This window comes from Molothrus ater, chromosome 5 (genome assembly GCF_012460135.2).
Source record: "Molothrus ater isolate BHLD 08-10-18 breed brown headed cowbird chromosome 5, BPBGC_Mater_1.1, whole genome shotgun sequence".
Lineage (NCBI taxonomy): Eukaryota > Metazoa > Chordata > Aves > Passeriformes > Icteridae > Molothrus > Molothrus ater.
Window position 1 is genome coordinate 48,480,280 of NC_050482.2, and position 18,774 is coordinate 48,499,053.

General features: G+C 46.0%; 1 protein-coding gene across 1 annotated transcript; it reads left to right on the top strand.

Moving 5' to 3' along the window:
- The first annotated feature begins 634 nt into the window (after window positions 1-634).
- NFAM1 (NFAT activating protein with ITAM motif 1) lies at window positions 635-16,488 on the top strand. The gene is given in 8 exon segments (XM_036401636.2): window positions 635-961; window positions 964-1,024; window positions 3,085-3,423; window positions 4,436-4,545; window positions 6,986-7,057; window positions 7,059-7,085; window positions 11,624-11,710; window positions 14,311-16,488. Coding segments are annotated over 8 exon segments (1,083 nt in total). The 3' UTR covers window positions 14,371-16,488.
- Window positions 16,489-18,774: the final 2,286 nt, after the last annotated feature.

An 18,774-nucleotide genomic window follows, 5' to 3' on the forward strand; every position in this document is an offset into this window, starting at 1 on the left:
TAGGTCTTTCCCCACGTGACCGTCCCCCACCAGTCTCTGCAGCACAGCACCCCATGTGAATGGGCACCCTTGAAGTTGCAGCAAGTCCTTTCTTGTGGACACTGCAATTGTCCACAAGAAGTGTGAAAGGAGGAAGCTGCCTAAAGAGAAGTGAAGACCTCTCAGCCACAGGAGTTTTTATGAGTCAGATGCTGCTCAGCTGTTGTATTGCAGATGTCTTAGCTAAAAACAAGCGTTCATTGAAAATCAAAGACTCTTCGTGAGTATAGGCGGCAGGAGCCTCCCACAAAACGTGGTTTTTCTTCTTCAAAGGGCTCTCCTTAGATTTGCCTACAATAGATTACTTAAAGCTTGCCTGCACTATGAAGCTGGTTCAGAGCCAGCATGGTGTGGATCTGAAATGGTCCAGCTGTTCGGGACGAATTCGCCGTCTGGTTGTCCTCACTCTGTGAATGTGAGTGCCTTCCTCTGGAGGGACCTAGTGGAGAAGTTGGCTGTGGAGGGCCATTTTATGGAGTCAGGGGTACAGTAGAGCCTTTGCTCTGTACTGACTACTCGTGAACTACTGGTTTTCTGTGTTGAAGGCAGAACAGGTGATCCCCCACTTTGTGGAGGGTGACAAAGTTTGTTGTAAATGCAAGCGATATTTTACAGCCATCAGGAAGCAAAGCTCTGTGGGTTAAAGTGCTTGTGGTCTAGTCTTTGGACACCCACTAGTAGGTCTAACACCATCGTAGTACAGAGAAGTCAGCCCTGGTGTAGGGTGGAGTCTGACCAAAAAGCAGAAGAGCTTGCATCTGCCAGGAACTGCTTGCCAAATGCAGTGTGTGTACATCTCGCCTGTCCCTTTGCAAACAGGAGGGGATCAACCAGCTGCCCTGGCATGAAAATACCTGACAAACCCCCAGCTCCTTTGCCTTTTGGATCTTTGTGTCTGGGTGCATGCTTACAGCCTTTGACCTCCCCGTCATGATCCCAAATCTAAAAGACATCTTCCTGTTTCTTTGGTTGCTTCAGTGTGGAGGTAAACAAATATTTTCTTTTTAATTCCTTTTGTTTACTCTCATGTTTTTTGTATTAGAGCAGTTCCAGCTGCTATCTTTTGCTAATTTCCAGAGATCCCCTCTAGGAATTTGCACGCTGCTGCTATTTCTGTCTTTTAAGCATTTCAAAGCTAAGAGAGTGAATCCTCAAGAACGAGGGAACATGGGAGAAGGGTTAGATAACCTAAATAAAATGGTTTGGCTTTTTCCTTGGTATGTTCTTTTCAACCTAGTGGCTTCTGGGATAATATGAGAAGATGGATCTCTCCTCTCTTTTGTTACAGTAGTGCTTAGCTGTGTCTTATGTAGAAACAGTATTCATGTGTGTCTTCTGCTGTATAGAGAAGAGGAGAAGGATGACGAATCATTTTGAAAAATATGGCCCAGAATAAGCTACTTGGGTTATCACTCCCAGTGTCTGCAGGATTTTGTTACCACCTTTCCATAATATTATTGTAACTAGTGTACACAGGACTGAGCATGTCCCTGAGGACTGTACTGTATCTCAGTTGCTTTTACAGCCAAGAACCTTTCTCTGGTGTTGTAACCTAAGCTCTTCCTTACTGTCAGGCTGTTGTCCCTGGCTATGTGATGTGTAGAGAATTTTCCTTAACATATGGTACTTCCCAGCAGTCCTTCTGGGGCAGTAGCTGTGCCCTCTCTCCATTGTTGTCCCCCACCACGAATCCTCAGTGCTCAGCATTCAGCAGTGCTAAGTCTGAGTTGCCTTTTCCAATGCCAGCTCCTGCTGTGCTGAGGTGACACTGCTGTTGTGATGCAGCGTTAGTCCATGGTGACAGAAAAGCAAGCCTGGCTGTGCTCTGGGACAGCTTTAATACCTTGTTATGAGCCTGCTCATAGATGCAGAACTCCAGGGAATCCCATCAAAAGCATAAATGGAAAAGCCTGCCCATCCCCTACTTTCTCTCTCTACCCTTTTTTCTCTCTTCTCATTTCATGTCTCTGAAAGAATCCTTCATTTTGTGAGAAGACTTGCAAGTTTCCAGTTTCCTTTCTCAAAGAGCCTCGTCTTAAGTTGCCTTATATGTGGTTTTATATCAGTTGACAAATAAATAGATCCAGAGACTGCCTGATACTGAACCCAGATTTGGCTGGGAACCAAAGAAGTCCTGTACCCCAGTCTCCTTACTAGCCAGTGGCTCACTCTTAGGTTATTTTCCTTTTCATTAAATAAAACAGGGAGTGAACTGTGGTGTGGTTCCCCATCTTATTCGTCCTTTCTTTTAACTTCTGACATCATTGTCTACTGAGTTGCAGTGATAGATCACTTTAAACTGCCTTGTGTGTATTAGGAGGAAGCATGAGAAGGGCATGCTCTCATCTCTGCCTAAGATACTGTCACATATAAATACTTAAGATCTGCAGTCATCTGCAGATAGTTCCATAGCTAACACTGAGGCTTGTGCTTTGCTCCCGTTTTAGAGCAGCAAAGGTTTGGAGTGATTAAGCTGTGGCTTATTTCTCATGGTGCTGGTGCTGGCTCCTATACAGAACATGCAATCTCCTTCCTCACTTGCTATTCAGAAATACACAGCCCCACTGATAACACCTGCTTGCGTACAACACCTTCTCTGCCACAGAGCCATCACACAGCCACACGTAGATTCCCGAGGGTGGTTTATACATCAGGACACGTCCAGCTAGCGTTTATCTTGGAAAATTGCTTTCTATTCACCTGCTGTAAATACGTTCAAACACCACTGCAAAATCAGTTCACTTCCTGCTTAATTTCCTGTCTTTCTGCGTACTGCTGTTGTATGGAGGAGCTCACAAGAGAAAAGGGGAAGCCTGTGAATGCAGGAGGCTATCGTGGATCACACAGCAATTACCCAAGAGATGTGACAGATCACACAGGGCACATGCTCTGAATCAGTCAGCCTCTGACAAGGGCCAACACTGCCTGCTATTGGTGTGCTTCCTGGTGTATGGTTATTTTCAGAGTGATCCTGTCTTTGGGACAGCTATCCTCTCCTCACTAAAAGTGAGATTAGGTGACTGCTACCAATTATTACTCTTACAGGAGGAAATGTCGATGTACAGCAGAAACCTCCAATCCAGGTTGCCTTGCTCAAGGAAGAAATATCCATCCCCTGTAAAGTCATCTTCCCTTACATGCCGAAATACACCAAATTTTCAATCTCCTATTACTGGATTAATTCACTGGATCAGAAGACATTTATCTATAGTAGGGTGGAAAATGTAGCCATTCCTTCTGGAGAAGAGAATAAGACTGCTGCCTTATCTTATGACCACAGAATCATGCCACTTGAAAACACCTCCTCTACTGGCACGTACTACTGCGAGGTCAAATGGAATGGTATCCAAAAAATAGGAAAGGGAGTGTTTGTCCTTATTAGAGGTAAGTGAAAAACCAGAAAGTAAGGGCAGGAGGTTAAAAATCAGCTGTATCTGGCTATGGAAACCTGATCTTTGCTCTTCTTTTTCGCTATCCACACATGCTGTGAAGTCAGGTATGAATAATGCTTTATGCCCAATACTAATTGCCATCAGAGTAGAAATGCACTTAGCACAGGTTCTGCTGTTCCCAATGCATAGATAGGGACATGAAGAGACAGTAATTTATACCTGCCCTGCCAGATGGGAATCAGGATCTATCTAGGGACCCTGAGCACTGGATCAGACAGTGCTTTTAGGTGTCAGTGTTCAGAAGACAGTGTGGTTTGTTCTTCAGCAGTGTGACAGAGGCAGCTGATAAGGTCACTCATTAGGGTGCTTGCTGTTACCACATTCAGCATGCTCAGTTTTAGGGACTCATGAACAGGTTATGGCCTCACCAACATGCCTCCCTCTTTTCCATTTGGTACAGCGAGTTGGTTGGTCACTTAATGAGCACGCTGGAAAGCAGTGGAAAGCTTGATGCAACATAAGAGGAATGTTAAGAAAAGTGATAAGGAAGTGCATGCTGCTGACTGGCTGGATGTGCATTAATGACTGTTGGATATGAAGAACTTGTTAATGTAAATGCAAAGAGCTGTGGTGAAGTAGCTTTGCTATACTGGTCAGAGGATACCTGCAGTACCCATCCTCCCAGTTCATGTGGCCTGTGTGCATTCCACCATCTGTCTTTCTGCTCCTATCACAAAAAGACCTTTGCCAACCTCTATCTACCAAATTTCTTGTCTCATATCACCTCCCTCTGTGAAGTAGAGCTGCTTATACCCTGCATCTTCTATGTGATTCTGCAGCTGCACCCTGCTGTCTGTTCAGTCAGAGTATGTTTTGAAGGGTGTGTGCATTTCTGCCACTATATTCTGCACTCCTGCATTTTAGTTTTCTCAAGGCTCTTGCCAGGGTTAAAAATACAGCAGGGTTCCACTCTCACTGTGAACCTTTTACCTTCTTTCTTACAGATACAGGATACATAAATATCTTTTACAGCTGGGAAATCCTCATTACGCTTACTGTTCTTCTGGCTGTATTGAGCATCACTGCAACAGCTCTGCTTCTGTGGAAAAGAAAGGCAAGTAATAACCAAATACAAAACAATACCTGATGCACTCTAGGAATTAATTCCATTTTTTTCTAACTTGGCTGAATTGGAAGTCCCTATGCTGAAATTTTCCATGCTGAGTGTCTGATCCAGTTTATTTTTTAAGTTTTTCTGAGAAGAAAAGATTACAGGAAAGACAAAATAAGTAAGTGATTTACCCATTAAAGAAATTCTGGCAATCATTTTGACTACAGTATGCTCTGCTTTAGAGCAAGGATTTGACACAGGGCAAGAAGGCACACTAGCAGTGTACTGGCTGTGAGAACATTCAAGGAGATGTAGCCTTGTGATGGGATTTTGGAAGATTGCAGTTTGTGCATACTCAGTCATGGCTTTTGTCAGTTTACCAGTTCAGTTGCCTAAAACCTCTGTGAAGAGGCCAGTTAGACAAGTAATGTCCTGTGCACCCGAGCAAATCTGTTACAACCCTTATGGCAGGACTTTCCCTATTTCTAATCCTCTTTCAAGATGGAGGTTACTCTTTCAAGGAGACTGCAGCTGCATTCCTGAGCTCGGGCACCATAGCGGATGGGGACCAAAGCCTTGGGCATCTGTTTGGCAAAGAAAACACTAAGAGACAGAGTGAGAAGGGAAGCATCAGGGCAAGGATCCCAAGGAAGCTTGTGTGAAAATTACAAATAACTGTGGGGAAAAAAAAAAAAAGGGACGAGGATCAGACTATACAATCTCCAGGGACACCTTCCATTAGCAGTGATTCTGTGAGGCTGGAATAATGAGCCTCAGGGGGGAAACTGGGACTGGAATCTGGAGTGAGGAAGCACTAGGAGGGTCTTAAGAGAACCTCTTGGGTGACCAGACTAGTGTCCCAGGTTGGGACCAGATTCCAAGGAAGTGGAATCTGGGAAGCTGAGAGCAAAGGGGAGATACCAGGAGTGGGGAAGAAAGGATTTGAAGAGTGGGAGAAGAAAAGCCAAAAGCAGAGCTAGAAGATCTGCATGAGATGGACCCTGTGGAAAAACCATCTGGAGTCATGATATTGGAATCCCTGTTGTTTGCGGAAAACCTACTGCTTCTAGTACTGCCACCCTCAGGTGTTCCAATAGCATCATCTGGATTCTTCCAGAAATCTCAAGCCTGGCCTAAAAATACCCTTACATCCTCTAGAATGGAATATGGGACTGTTGGTTTCTAGGTAGAGTGTGCCCTGTAACTCCCAGAAGCTGCTCTCTGCCACCGCAACAGCAGACTCTGCATGCTCTTTTATGTGGAAGCTGTGCTGTGTATACAGTCCTTTGACTCAAAGGAACATCAGGTTTCAGCACACACAATCAGAGATCACCAGGCTGAAAACAGAATGGCAGCAGTTGGCAGCCCAGCTAATCTCGTGAGACTTACCTTGCAGGCAGTCTGACGTGGGGGAAGAGTGTAAGAGGCAAAGGGAGTCAGCTGGAGATGGGCCCCCATCTCTGTTTGCCTAGAGAGTGTCTCTGTGGGGATGAGGAGGGGAGGCACTGTCACTACTCACCAATTGGCATCTCTGGGTTTTGAGGTGGGCCAGTGAATCTCAGACTTATGGCCTCTCCTTGGGGTCTGAAGAGATTGTGCAGTCATTACATTTGCCCTCCTGCAGAACACAGCCCATATTTCTCACCACAGCTTGCTCAGACCTGCTGGTTTAAAAATGTTTATCTTTAAGAGAAGCTATTTAGCATCCTCCTTAGTTACTAATGGACTGGAAAGCAGTTTGTCGTTTTCATGTGATGTGAATATAATCATCCCACTTCTTTCTGAATTAGAACAGAGATACTTAGCAAAGCCTTCTGCCTTTTCTGCCTCTTCTCTTGCTTGCTGAGCAGAGCTAACCCTTCTCTGTGTGTGCATGGAATGTGTTCAAGGAGAACTCATCTGATGCAAGAAACATTCAGACAAAGGGTCCTTCTTCCTTCAACTCCATGCTGGACTTGTGCATCCATGTATCACTGACTAGATGTCACCATTAATGATTATCTAGTGCTCTTCTGTAGACTCTTTGTATTAGGAAAAGCTTCCTTGCCAAATCCTGATAAAAGTAATTGCATTTTGCCTCTCTGAAATTCCTTTCTGCACTATGACCAGTGCCCTGCTTTTTTCCCTGTCCTATAGCATTGTTTCGTGCTGCTCAATACTTACACCCTTCAGCCAGTAAGGTTTTGGTGGTGAAAGTGCTTTATATGTACACACAGAGCCAGTTCTCCTTTCCACTGCTCCAGTGTAAGTCACTGGATTCTACACTTAACCATGCAGTGAGGAAAGTTACCAGCACATGTACAGACACTGCCAACACTCTTCCTTGTGGAAACATTCAGGAGGTGTGCAAACAGCTGGCTTTGATATTGCATTGGTATTCATTTTAGCTTTGGGGACATGTGGTTTTCTCCAAATGTGTCATTTGGTGTCTTGTCCTGAGCAGGTGTTGTTCCCTAGAAGGAACCAGCCAAATATCCTGAGACAGAAGGTAGAAACTCAGCTCCCTTCAGCCAGCCCCACCACTACCACCTCCTGTCTATGATGTGAGTACCAGAATCACCCTTCATCTCTTCTGTCCACAGCATGGTACAACCCTTCCTTTCCCTGCCATGCTACAGACAATGCCGGTGTCATGATGTGAAACAGAAGCAATACCTCCATACCTGCCTGCTCTTGGTGACCTTGCTCTGCTTAGCTTCTCTCAGGACTGGGTGTGTCTCCACCCTAGTCCCGGTCATGGCCTCCCCAGTGCCCAAACCTTGCCCCATACCCTGCTGAGCAGCACCTTTCCCTCTGCCAGCAGCACAGAGCAGCAAGTGTGGGGCCAGGAAGGGTTCCTGGTGGAAGAGGTAGAAGAATCTCCAAAAGTCAGGAAGGAAGAGGGACTCTCAGCCCCACTTTGTACTGCAGTTTCACGAGGGCATGGCCTTCCTAGCTGGAGAATGATGCCTCAGGAAAGGGGCAGAGACATGATACCCTGACCAGCCCCCAGCTGTTTTGGGTCTCTGCTGGGGCACCTTCACTGGTGTCAGTGTCACAGACCGCTGCAGTCCTGAGCAGAACAACTAGATAGCAGGGGGAAATGGGCAAGGAGAATGTCAAGGGAGGCTTTTTTTAAAGCATTTCCCTTTTCATTGTATAGGATCTCCTTTTCCATTTCCCAAACTGTTCCCACTCCTTGAGGGCAGTAGCCGCAGTGTCATAGGTAGTAGGATTGAAGTGGTTCCCCTGAAATGTCAGGCTAGACCTCGGCTACCTCAAGTAACCATGACTCCTAATCCCATTTACAACCTATCCAGCTCCATTTTATATGGATTCCCTTTTCTCCTTTTACTCCCATGGGATGGCTGCTCCACTAAGAAGGAAAGGGTTTGTTGTTTTTTTTTTCTTGTGAACTGTGGGACCAACAAGGAGGAATAAAATGAAAGTGAGTAGAGAAGGATGTTGCCTGCATATTAGGAAACCTTTCTGTCTGTGAGGTCTATAAGGGCTGGAAAAGTCTCTCAAGGAAAACCTGTGAGTTCTGCTGCATTAATCATTTAAACTAAACAAAGCGAAGCTCTGGAGAATGTACTACAGAGAGGAGCAAAGATCTGCCAGGGAGGCAGGAGACCTGATCAGGGGCAGATACCTTCAAGAGGATGGGCCTGCCCCTTCTCATTCTCACTCTGTGGGGGGAGGGGGGGCACTATTTTGTGGCCCTTTAATTTTTGGAGTAGCAGTTTAAAAGAGAGCACTATGTATTGTATGTCATGTGTTTATTCTGGGCAAAAGGCAATGCTTTGGGTAAAGGGGGTTGCAGGTTTTAAACCTTTTCATTTGTATCAAGTAATTTCTTTTTAATTCAGGCTTATAAAAATCCGAATGGGTAGTTTCCTGCTGAAGTGGATGATTTCTGCAAGGAGACAAAAAAAAAAATCAAATCCATTTCTCGCTCAGTCGGCCTCGTCATGCATCCTTAGCTCCATCTTAATTACATGTTTCATCATGTTATTCTGTTCAGGCTCCACTAAGGCTAATATAGCAAGCCAGCAGAGCCAGCCTTAGGCACAGGCAATCCCAGGAGCTGGCTGAGCCCCTGTGCTTGCAGGAGCCCTATGGACCTGGCCCAAGCAGCCTTCCTGTGAAGCCTGTTAACCACACACCAGCTGTTCAGGGCTCCTGCCAGCCCAGTGTGCAGGGCAGGTGGCTTGGCCCTCTTTGGCAGGGCTGCAAGCAGCCTGGGACCACCTCCTGCATGCTGGGGGTACGAGTCTGCCCACGGGAGTTTCCTGCTGTGGAGCAACTGCTGCAGTAGGGGGGCTTGAAGCAGCAACTCCTGCTCCAGACAAGGCACAGGCTGAGAGCAGGGCTGTGATGTGGAGAGCAGCAAGCACGACCCTGCATGGCATAATGGGCAGGGGGGGAGGGAGGGTGAGAGCCCTGGGATGGAAACCTGCATTGGATGGGCCCTCAGGACAGATGAAGGGAATAGAAAGTTGACAAATCTTATTTCCTTTGAATGATAACTCTGGTGCTCCACGGTTAAATTTTACTGGGGCTCTGCATGGTGTAAACTCAGCCCTGCAAACTCTGTTTGAAACTAGGTGAGTTGTGAAAATCTATTGGTGGGTGTTGAACTCAATACTTAATTCATGGGGAAGGGAAAAATCTGTGATCAGCATTGGGGTAATCTAAGGCAAGGAAAAAAAGGAAGGACAAGTGAGAAGTAGCTCTCAGTGATGAGATAAAGAAGGAGGTCAGAGATCAGGGGCTGGACAGGAGACCAGCACATGCTAGCTATGTTGTCTGTGTGGGAAAGCAAGAGGTTGGAGTTTGGAGGAAGGTAAGGCCAGGGAAGCACAATGTCCTCCCTCCCTGAAGCTGGGAGCAGAAGCAAGAGGAGCCAGCACTGGACATCAAAGTAACAGATGCTGTTGGAACTACATGGCATAGCTCATTAAATGCTCTGTGTTATCCTACATGGCAGCAAGGCTCATCCCTGGTGTGGGAAGGGTCCTAATACACCTTCTGCAAAGCTGTCCTGCTGAACATTCCTGGGAGAAAATACCTTCCTCAGTGGCTCTTCTAGGTGCCACTATGTATTTTGTGGTCCTTGGGGGTGGCTGTATGCAGTGAAAAGCATACAAGGTAGAAAAAGCCTGGTAATAAGGGGGCAGCTGGGAACCCAGTTTGTTCTCTCTATACTGCCTTCCTTGACCTCTCTGTCCTCCTGCAGCTGTAGAGTAGCTCTACCTCACTGCACTGGCCAGAACCAGACCTCTATATCCTCTGACTTCCAGCTTAGCTGCTCAGTTAATGAGCAGCTTGGAAATAACAGTCTGAGGTACTTGCTTCATCTGCTTTACCTTCAAACAAGCTTTTTTGAGCAGCAAACAGAACTCCTGCAGTGCAGATGCAGTCAGGTTCCAGAGCACAGGAGCTTTTCCAGGTGTGAGGGAGACCGGAGGCTGTTCAGGGATAGGAAGGCATCTGTCAGCAGGGAGGAGAGTGGCCTGTGTGCCTTCACTGTGACAGTAGCATGATCAGTGATCAAGTAAAAGTAATTAACTTGCAAATGGTGGTTGGAGACACCAGCTCTCCAACTGACCTGAAAAGGACCAGCATTGTAACAGCCTGCATGGGAAGAAGGCATGTGGAGGGAAGGGAATCATTTCTGGTAGTTAAACACCTTGCTTGCAAGTAGCTTCAGACTGGAGTAGAGAAGGAGGCTGCCTGTCCTGCCAAGGGGACATGGAGCCAGGCTTCTGGAAGCTCAGCACACAAGACGAGGTCCTCACTGTGAGCATCACAAGGAGAATTGAAAATGAGTGTGGGGAAATAGAATTTTCTGTGTGCACATGTGCATGTGCAAATGGTGGGGATGTCTGAGTAGGCAAAGCAGGTTTTGGGGAGCAGGAAGCAGACAGGTGAAATAATTTGACTGTTTCCAGGGTAGCAGTGGGAATGTGAGAGCCATGTGGTGCCCCATTCACTGTGGCCAGCTCATGTTTTAGTGCCTGTTTATTCAGAGGCTCATTCCCCAGTGCTGCTTCTGTATACTCTGGCCCTGTTCAAAGCACTGTCCTGCTGGCCATAATCCTTAAAGATGCTGAGTGTTTGCAACTCTGCATGAAATTATGAGGGTTCAAGTGATTGGCAGCCCCCAATGAAACCTCCATGTTTTACTCATCCTTCTCACTGCATTACAGGGTGCCTGGCTCTCTCCACTAATACCATCTGCCCCTCTTGCAGCCAGAGCTCCTCCCATCTTCCTGTTGCCAGAGAAACAGCCACCTTGGCAACCTGCTGTCATCCTTGAAACACACATGGAAAAGTCCTCATGATTGTTATGTTTGATCCTTCAGGCAGATCTGGAATATCACTCAAACTGACATGCACCTCCTGTGACACAATTACCTGGGGGACAACGGGTGCATATGCATGCAGGGCGTGTGTGTGTGTTTCTCTGTGTAGCTGAGTGGGACCATGGTAATATTTGAGGGCCTGGGAGCATATGGATTTTTTTATTATTCTTTGCTCACTCAGAGAAGAAAGGAGAGTTCTGGCTTGGAAAAAAAAACCAAAACAACAGGCAATAAACAGAAATTGTATTAATTTTCTGCAGGTTCTGTGCTTCAGGGCCCCCACCCTCTCCCATTTTGTCACTTTTGTGTCCCTAGAATAAACATGAACAAGAACTTGTGGTTGTCAGGCACCTAAACAGTCTTGGGTGGTGCAGAGCACTGCTTCTTACCTGTGGTCCCCCTGGTGCACAACTTTGCATTCTGGGACAATTTTGAAGCAGAGCGAGGCAGAGGCATTGGCATTCTTCTCCACTGCATTACAGAGGGTAGGCAACATCAAAGCCTGTCTCTGTAAGCCTGGAAAAAAGAAGATGATGCAGCTGCACTGTAGGGATTTCAGGGGAAAAGGATTTTCTGTTTGCCCAAGTTAAGGTCGGGTACTTCAAAATTTTGGAGGTGGCAGGGGTCCCTAAAAAATGTCCGGCATGATATGGGGAGCAACCCAGTGGGTAATTAGTTATCTTAAACCTAAGTATTTTATTTGACACCTACTTTCTTTTCTCTTCTCTGTGCAGAGCCTGGATGTGCAGCAAGTTGATGTCTATTCTAGCCTCGAGAACAACACAAACAACCCATCACACAGAAAGAATCCTCCAGGGAAGGTAAGGGCCAGGGCCATGTTCTTGGAAAGTTCCCATATGCCCTGGGCATCTGGGGGAAGAAACCCCACACAATCTCATGACCTAGCAGTCAGTAAATGTGTCTGCAGTCCCACCAAAAGAGGAAAATGAGATGTGACATGCACTCACCAGCTGGGCTGCACATGTAGCCTCTCTTCCCTCTTCCAGCAGAACCCTGGCTCCTGCAGCTCTACCAGTTCTGGCACTCATGGTTTTGTGCAGATGCTTTTCTGTGTGACGTGTGCTGAAAGGCACCGAGGGGTTTGGTATTGCTGCTCCCTCTGAACAAGACAGGCATTCATGAAGAGTTGGGCAGGTGCTGGTCCTGTTATTGCCCTTTCCAGATTATTTAGGCAGCTGAGACATCCTCTGGGCTGAAGGAATCTGTGCACCAGCAGCAGACCCTGACACAACTTTCCTCTTGCCAGCATTAAGGACCTGAGAGCCATTTCATGGTAGCAGAAGCTAAGATGGTTTGAGCAGAGACTGGGCTTACACAGTCTATGCTGTCAGCCCTTGTGCTCAGGAAAAGGCAGTGTGGATATGTTTTGGACTTGGATCTTGTTGGGCTGAGAATTATGAGTGAGAGACAAGGAACTAAATTCACTCCCAGTGAAAATAGAGGCAACTAGGAATATGCAGGTGTAAATCAGTTGAGGGGGCCACATGAAGCAGACCAGAGGCCCACACAGCCTTCTACCCTGCCTTTGGCAGGCATCAGCTGTTTCATATGGACAAAACTTGCATCAGGCACCCCAGGGAGCATTTCCTTCCTGTCCTCAGAACCTAATTTTTCTTTTCTTCTCCAGACCTCTTATCTGCTTAAAAAAATATATCCTCTTCCAGTGCTAGAAAATGTTCCTGGAAAACATCTGCTGCTCTCTCCCATTAAAGCTCTTTTGGGGAGAGTTGCCTTGGTTGTACCAGCCCTCTCTTTCATTAAGGACATGTGTCTAAGACATTTTCCCAACTCCCACCTTTTAGGAAAAGGTGGTCTAAAATCAAGCAGCCCCCTTTGTCTCAGAGCTACTTTCTGTGTGGTCTGGTGCCATGGCCACTGGCCTCCTGCAGTTACTGCTGTGACACCACCATGGGGGTGATAGCAAAAGCAGTGGCAGGCTCCTGGTTATTGAGGAGATGGATGGGTTGTTCTATATGGGCTTGTCTTATCTGATGCACTGGAAAAGACAGCATCCCTGCATTTGTGTTTTGCTGCATTTTGAATTATTTGGATAGGGGCCCTGTTTCTGATCCCGTTTATTCTTCTGTATACCTTTACCAGCTGCTCCCTCTGAAATGATTCAGTCTGGATGGTAAGATGAAGTATGTGTGGGGTTTCTCCCTACCAGGGAGCTGTCTAGGCTGTGCTGAGTTGCTTGTGTGTGGCCCACACCATTCAGCCGTTGCTTGGAGGGACAGAGGGTCTGTAAAACAGAGCAGCAGCAAAGCAACAGCAGAGGAGCATCTGTGTGTGAGTGGGTCTGGCACTGGCAGCCTCAGCCAGGGTGGGGTAGAGGTCAAAGCAGAGATGGGAGAAAGAGAGGAGAAAGCAGAGAGGGGATGGGATGAACTCTCACATTGAGAGCAGACAACTCCAAGTGTCCTCAGTTCTTGTGCTGCTCTGGAGGAAGGGAAGTGTGAGTGGCAGGATCCCATTAGCTCAGCACGGGAGAGTTTGCACTATCCACTATGGTTGCAAGCACTTTGATCAGCTTCTCTTAGTTATCCTGGGCTGTGACCACTTGAGACACTTGTCCTCCAGCTGTCTTTGCCAGAGCATAGGAGGGTGTTTTCCCTAAGAGTGAGACTTGTGGGTCAGTGGGTTTGGCCTGTGAGTGGGAGCTGCGATTGCTGAACAGTGGCTCACTCTGCTTCAGAGGGTCCAGCCCAACCCTTGCTGCAGGAGGCTGCACAACTGAGGGGGATCTGTAAAGGGAAGCAGGGCAGAAAGCCTCTGTAAAGAGCATTTGCATGCTGTCACTCTGGACCGGTGGCCAGTTTGGATAGCAAGGGGTTAATCCTGCATGCTTTGGAGTGCCTTCACTCAGCACTTTTGTAGTGTTTCCCTTTGGTGGTGGCAACAGAGAAAATGCCTAGTGTAGGTAGGGCTTAGTTCAGCCGGTGGCGTTTTAGCTGCTTGCTGTGTAACCTTGCTTACGCAGGCCTGTGCCACACAGCACTTAAAATATCAGTCTGTCAGCGCCTTGTCTACACAAGGAACGGTCGTGAGGAATAGACTCAACTGTTGAAGAAACAGGATTGAGGAGGTCAGGGAATTCCTCCTTCACAGAATCCAAAGTGATTTATTTTCTTACTGAGTCCAATTTTCCCTCCCCTCCCTGTCTGACAGTTTTTTTGGGGAAGAGTGACTAGTAAAGGAGGCATCTTTATCCCTTGGGCTGGATTAGTCACGTTCGTCTCTGGTGGAGCAGCATTTCTCACTGTAGTGGCTTCTGTTTCAGCCGATCACTTATAGCCATTTCTAACAGAACAAATGTCAGTGTCTGCTTATTAAGAATTAATTCATCATCTTTTGAATAATTTTCCTCCATTTCTTTTTTCTCCTTTTCATCATTCTGCAGACACCTAAGAAGCAAGAAACTCTAGAAGAATCCTCTGATACATTGTATGAGAATATTTAACAGGGAAGATACCTGACCCTATGTGGACAAGACATCTCTCTGTATAGCAGAACCACTCTCTTACATCCCTGATGAGACGCAGATACATGGAGAGATCCACACTGACTTCAGAGCACAACCACGAGGGAATTGTGAACCCCTTGCCCCTTCTAAACTGCCCTTCATTAACAACAGAATGTATCTGTTGAAATCCCTCGGGGCTCGGTCTGCATTGATGCAGCAAAGCTATTTTGCAGCAAAGCTGTTTGCTGCAAAAGAAAAGCTGCTTTTGTCAAGCACTTATCTTGGGAATGGGCCATCTGTGAAGGTTTCTCTCACCTGCCCCGGCTGAAATACTTAACTGTTGATCCTCTGCAAGTGGTAGGACAATCCGGAGATTTCCCTGCGTGCTGGCTTGATGCTCCGATCCCGACCTGCAGCCGCCCATCTGATCCTGTGCTTGTGGCTTTGCTGAAATAGCCATCAGGACTTCATGCATAGTTTAATCAGATCCAAGCATCCACCTGCCCATTTCCCTTTCTCAGGAACCCCACAGCAAACAGCTTTCTCATAATCTGCTAATCCCATCAAGTAGTCACAGATGCCTGCTGCGACCTTACTGGGGCGACTCAAATCAGTGCCTCTAAGAAAATGCTTCCCCTTCAGCAATATCAGCAGTGAGGGCTGGATGCACTGATGGAGATAAAGGTGGAGAAAAGGAACACAGAGAAATATCCCTTCCTGACAACATGTCTCAGTGACAGTGCTCATTCCAGAACAAGAAAGAGGAACAAGGAGGTGGGAACGTGAAGAAACTCCCTTGCTGGGGCTGCATAAGCCAGACGGGTCTGGGGCCAGGTTCCAGCCTGCAGAAGTCCTAGGGGAACTCCCCAGTTTCCTTTTCTTCTTGGCAGTGGGCATTGTTATCTCTTGGGTTTTTGAGCCTCTGTGGGAGCAGGCATGGTACCTCTGCCCCACCAAAACCAATCGGTTGGCCTTTGTTTTAGCTGGCTGTTGTAGAGAGTGTAAAGCTCCTTTACCCCTCCACCATACATTATTGGCCAGGGAGATCAGTTCTGAAACTTAGAACGACTGGAAGAAGGAGGAGGGAGGCCTTAGAAGTGAATTTGCTGTCCAAGTTCTTTCTCCCCTGTCAGCTGGAACTTGCCTACCGTTTGTGTTGATGCATATTCTGGTTCTGATAGGGAAGGAGTTACATTAAATAGCTGTATAACATGATCAAACCAGCAGATTAAAAAGCTGAGGCTGTTTTATCTCATATTAAAAAACAACAACGAAATAACAACCAAACAAAACCAACCCAAAATAAGAATATGCAGCATAACTTGGGAGGAATTGTAGAAACCTCTTTAAAGAAGAAGATCAAATTAAAATTGAGCTCCAGGGTCATAGGACCCTCTCTAGCTGAAGATAATGTTGCTATGTATCAGAGATAGAGGCTGTGGAAAATATCTCCGGGGCCTCCAACCTTCCTATACCATGTTTAAAGAGATAATCCGCTTATTGCTTTGCTCTTTTTATTAGAAAAGATTTCAAATATGCAATTTGGACTTTCTTTAACCACAGAAAAATGTTTTTTCTCTTCCCAGCGCTGAGGAATTCATTTCAGAAAAGGCAACGAATGGACAGCATGTCTTATTAGATCCATTTATAATTTGTTAAGTGATCACAACAATTATAAATATTTTTGAAGTAAAACGTTTTACATTTTACTAATATGACCAGGAAATATTTGTGTTCGCAGAAGAATTTACAGAGGATTGTACAGGTATAACAATTCCTTTCCTTAACAAATTTGAAGAAATGATGAGATGAATTATAAATATGTTGCAGTATGGCAATAAAATATTCAGCAGATGCTGGTGGATTAGATGAAAAGTAAAAAACTTTCAAAATAATGATGGTTAGGTTTTGTGTTTTGTTTTTTAAATTTTATAAATGTTAAAAATACTGGATGCTACTGGAAATTTCCTGGCAAAGATCTCTCTTTGCTGTGAGTTGATTTGTCTTGTGTTTCTGTTACCTTTTAAAGTAGCATGTTTCTTACATTTATGCCTGAACAATTCTATATTAAAAAGCTGAAGCTGTTTAAAATAAAACATAAGAGAAAGAGCAGTATTTGGAATGGAAAATGCTATTCTAGAACAGTGAGTGCTACAGTACTGGAAGAATCATACCAGATTCTGATCAATTAAGTGAAAAATTAAAAATTCCTAAGAAATTTGGCACTGGCAAATGTGAGGATTTGGGCTGTGTGTCAAACTTTGTCAGAATCAGGGTGGGGGTTGCTGTGTTGATTTCAATGGCTTTTGGGTTGGCCCTGTGAGGAAGGCTAAAAGGCTGCTGCATGAGAAAAAGGAAGTTAAAAGCTATGAAGCCACAATCTAAAATCACTTCTTTTAGTATTATGCACCATGGGCAGCCACAGCACCAACAGCTTGTGTGAGAGAGAAAAGCATAAAGCAGAAGTCTGTGAGAGCAGGGATGTTTTTAAATGGTATGGAGTTTTCCAAGGTGGTATGAGGAAATGCCTGAAGGCACAGGTAGGAGAGACTATGAAATATGATTTATATAATATTGGTATAACTACTTTGTGGCAGAGATTTGTTCAGGGAAAAGGCAGTCACTTGATCTTTTTGTTGTCATTTAGTCTTTTTGTCTTACCTGGCTCTGTGGCCCATGAGGATAGGTGCAAAAAATGAGTGCTACTAGCAAGAGGAAATGTATTCATTTCTAAGTGTTAGGCAATTGGGAAAAAAAAAAAAAAAAGGAAATTATGGCTCAGTTTCCCCAGCTCCACAAATGGGAGAAGCAGTGACTGGCTTATTGTGTTCACCCTATACATTTTGCTTTAAACTGAATGCTGAGAAGGGATTCCTGTTAAAAACTGTGTCTCTAAGGGCCTCAGCTTCACTTGCTTCCCCCAGCATGGTGCTGTTATGCACAGAGCAGGCTCCCTGGTAGTGGTATAACATTTGATTCCCAGGTATTGACTATTGACAGGATTTCAGGGAAGTGGAGGCCTGTTATCAAAGTAAGCAGTGGTGTGAGAAATGCACTGCCTGCCTTCTTCTAAAGGAGGTGCTGTGTTAGGACTAGGATCCTTTGCCCTCATCACCAGACATGAGCCTTTGGTCCTGAGAGTGCATTGCTACAAAGAGTGTTGGTGACACTGAAGTCATCTATTCCCTTTAAATGGACTCCTTCATAATGCTTTACAGCAAATCCTTATTTAAGAAGGCAGAAACCAGGGTGCACTTGAGAGGTTTGTTGATTTGATCTTTTTCTGCAGAGGACAAGCTCTTGCATGGGTACTGGTTTGTCATACGAAACAGTGCAAACTATATTTTGCCTTTATCTGCAGACAAGACCTTACTGTGGTGGATAATGCCAGTGAAACGTATCCAAAGTGTTCTCCTTCATCACTTCTGTCTTCTCTTCTTTAGCCTTCTCAGGGGTCTCTACTGCAAATCATCTCTAAATACCCAGCTAGGGCTGGTTCTTTATCAAGGGAAGTGCTTGACTGAACAGCACCCAAGAAAAATGGTTACCATGACTCTGGTTTGCACTGCTGTCCTACCCAGCAGTGCCTACAGGTGTGCGAGTCTGGGCCAGGGGCAGGGGTCTCTAGTTCCAGCTGGGCTGTCTCTTGGGAAGACTTGGTGTTCTTTCAGCCCTTGGCCATGCCATATGATGACCCCGTGAGACAGGGATTTAGGGAAGGCAGTGAGTGAAGCCACCAGATGGTGCCCTAGGTCCTCTCTGCTCTCTTTCCTGTCCCCTGCCCCCGCCAGCTTCCCTGGTAACCCTCAGACCACAGACTCCCCGGGGGTGGGCAGCTACAGCCTCGCAGAAGATCCCCAGCCAGGAGTGTCTGCTGCCCCTGGGGCTGGTGACTCTGACACTCCTCAAAGGTCTGCATCTTGGCCCAAGTGCCACCAGCACCTGTGAAGAGATGGGGACAGGACAGGCTCCCCTTTTTTGCATCCATGACATCTGGAGCAATTGCTTCATCAGGTACCAATGTCTTGGCACAAGGCTGCCCATGCAAGGGACGGGAGAGTAGCTGCTGACACCATCGCTGGGTCAGAGTGGCATCTGAATTGCAAAATTAGACAGATGTTGGGGTTTGCTTGGAATTTCCACCACTTTCTTTCACCATTTGGAAATGGCATCTTATCTTGGGTTTGGGAAAATTTACTGTGTGTCTGTGGTGAAAAAAAATCATTTGCACCACATGCTGCTTCTCTTCTTTACTATGTCAAGAAACTGATGAAGGGTCAGATATTGCTCTTTCTGTGTTTTGGGATTCTGTGGTGGTCAAGATGTGCAATGCACAGTGAATTATCATTGAGAGTTTATAAAGAAAAAAGGAGCAGCTCAGAGAGCACCAATGATTTCCAA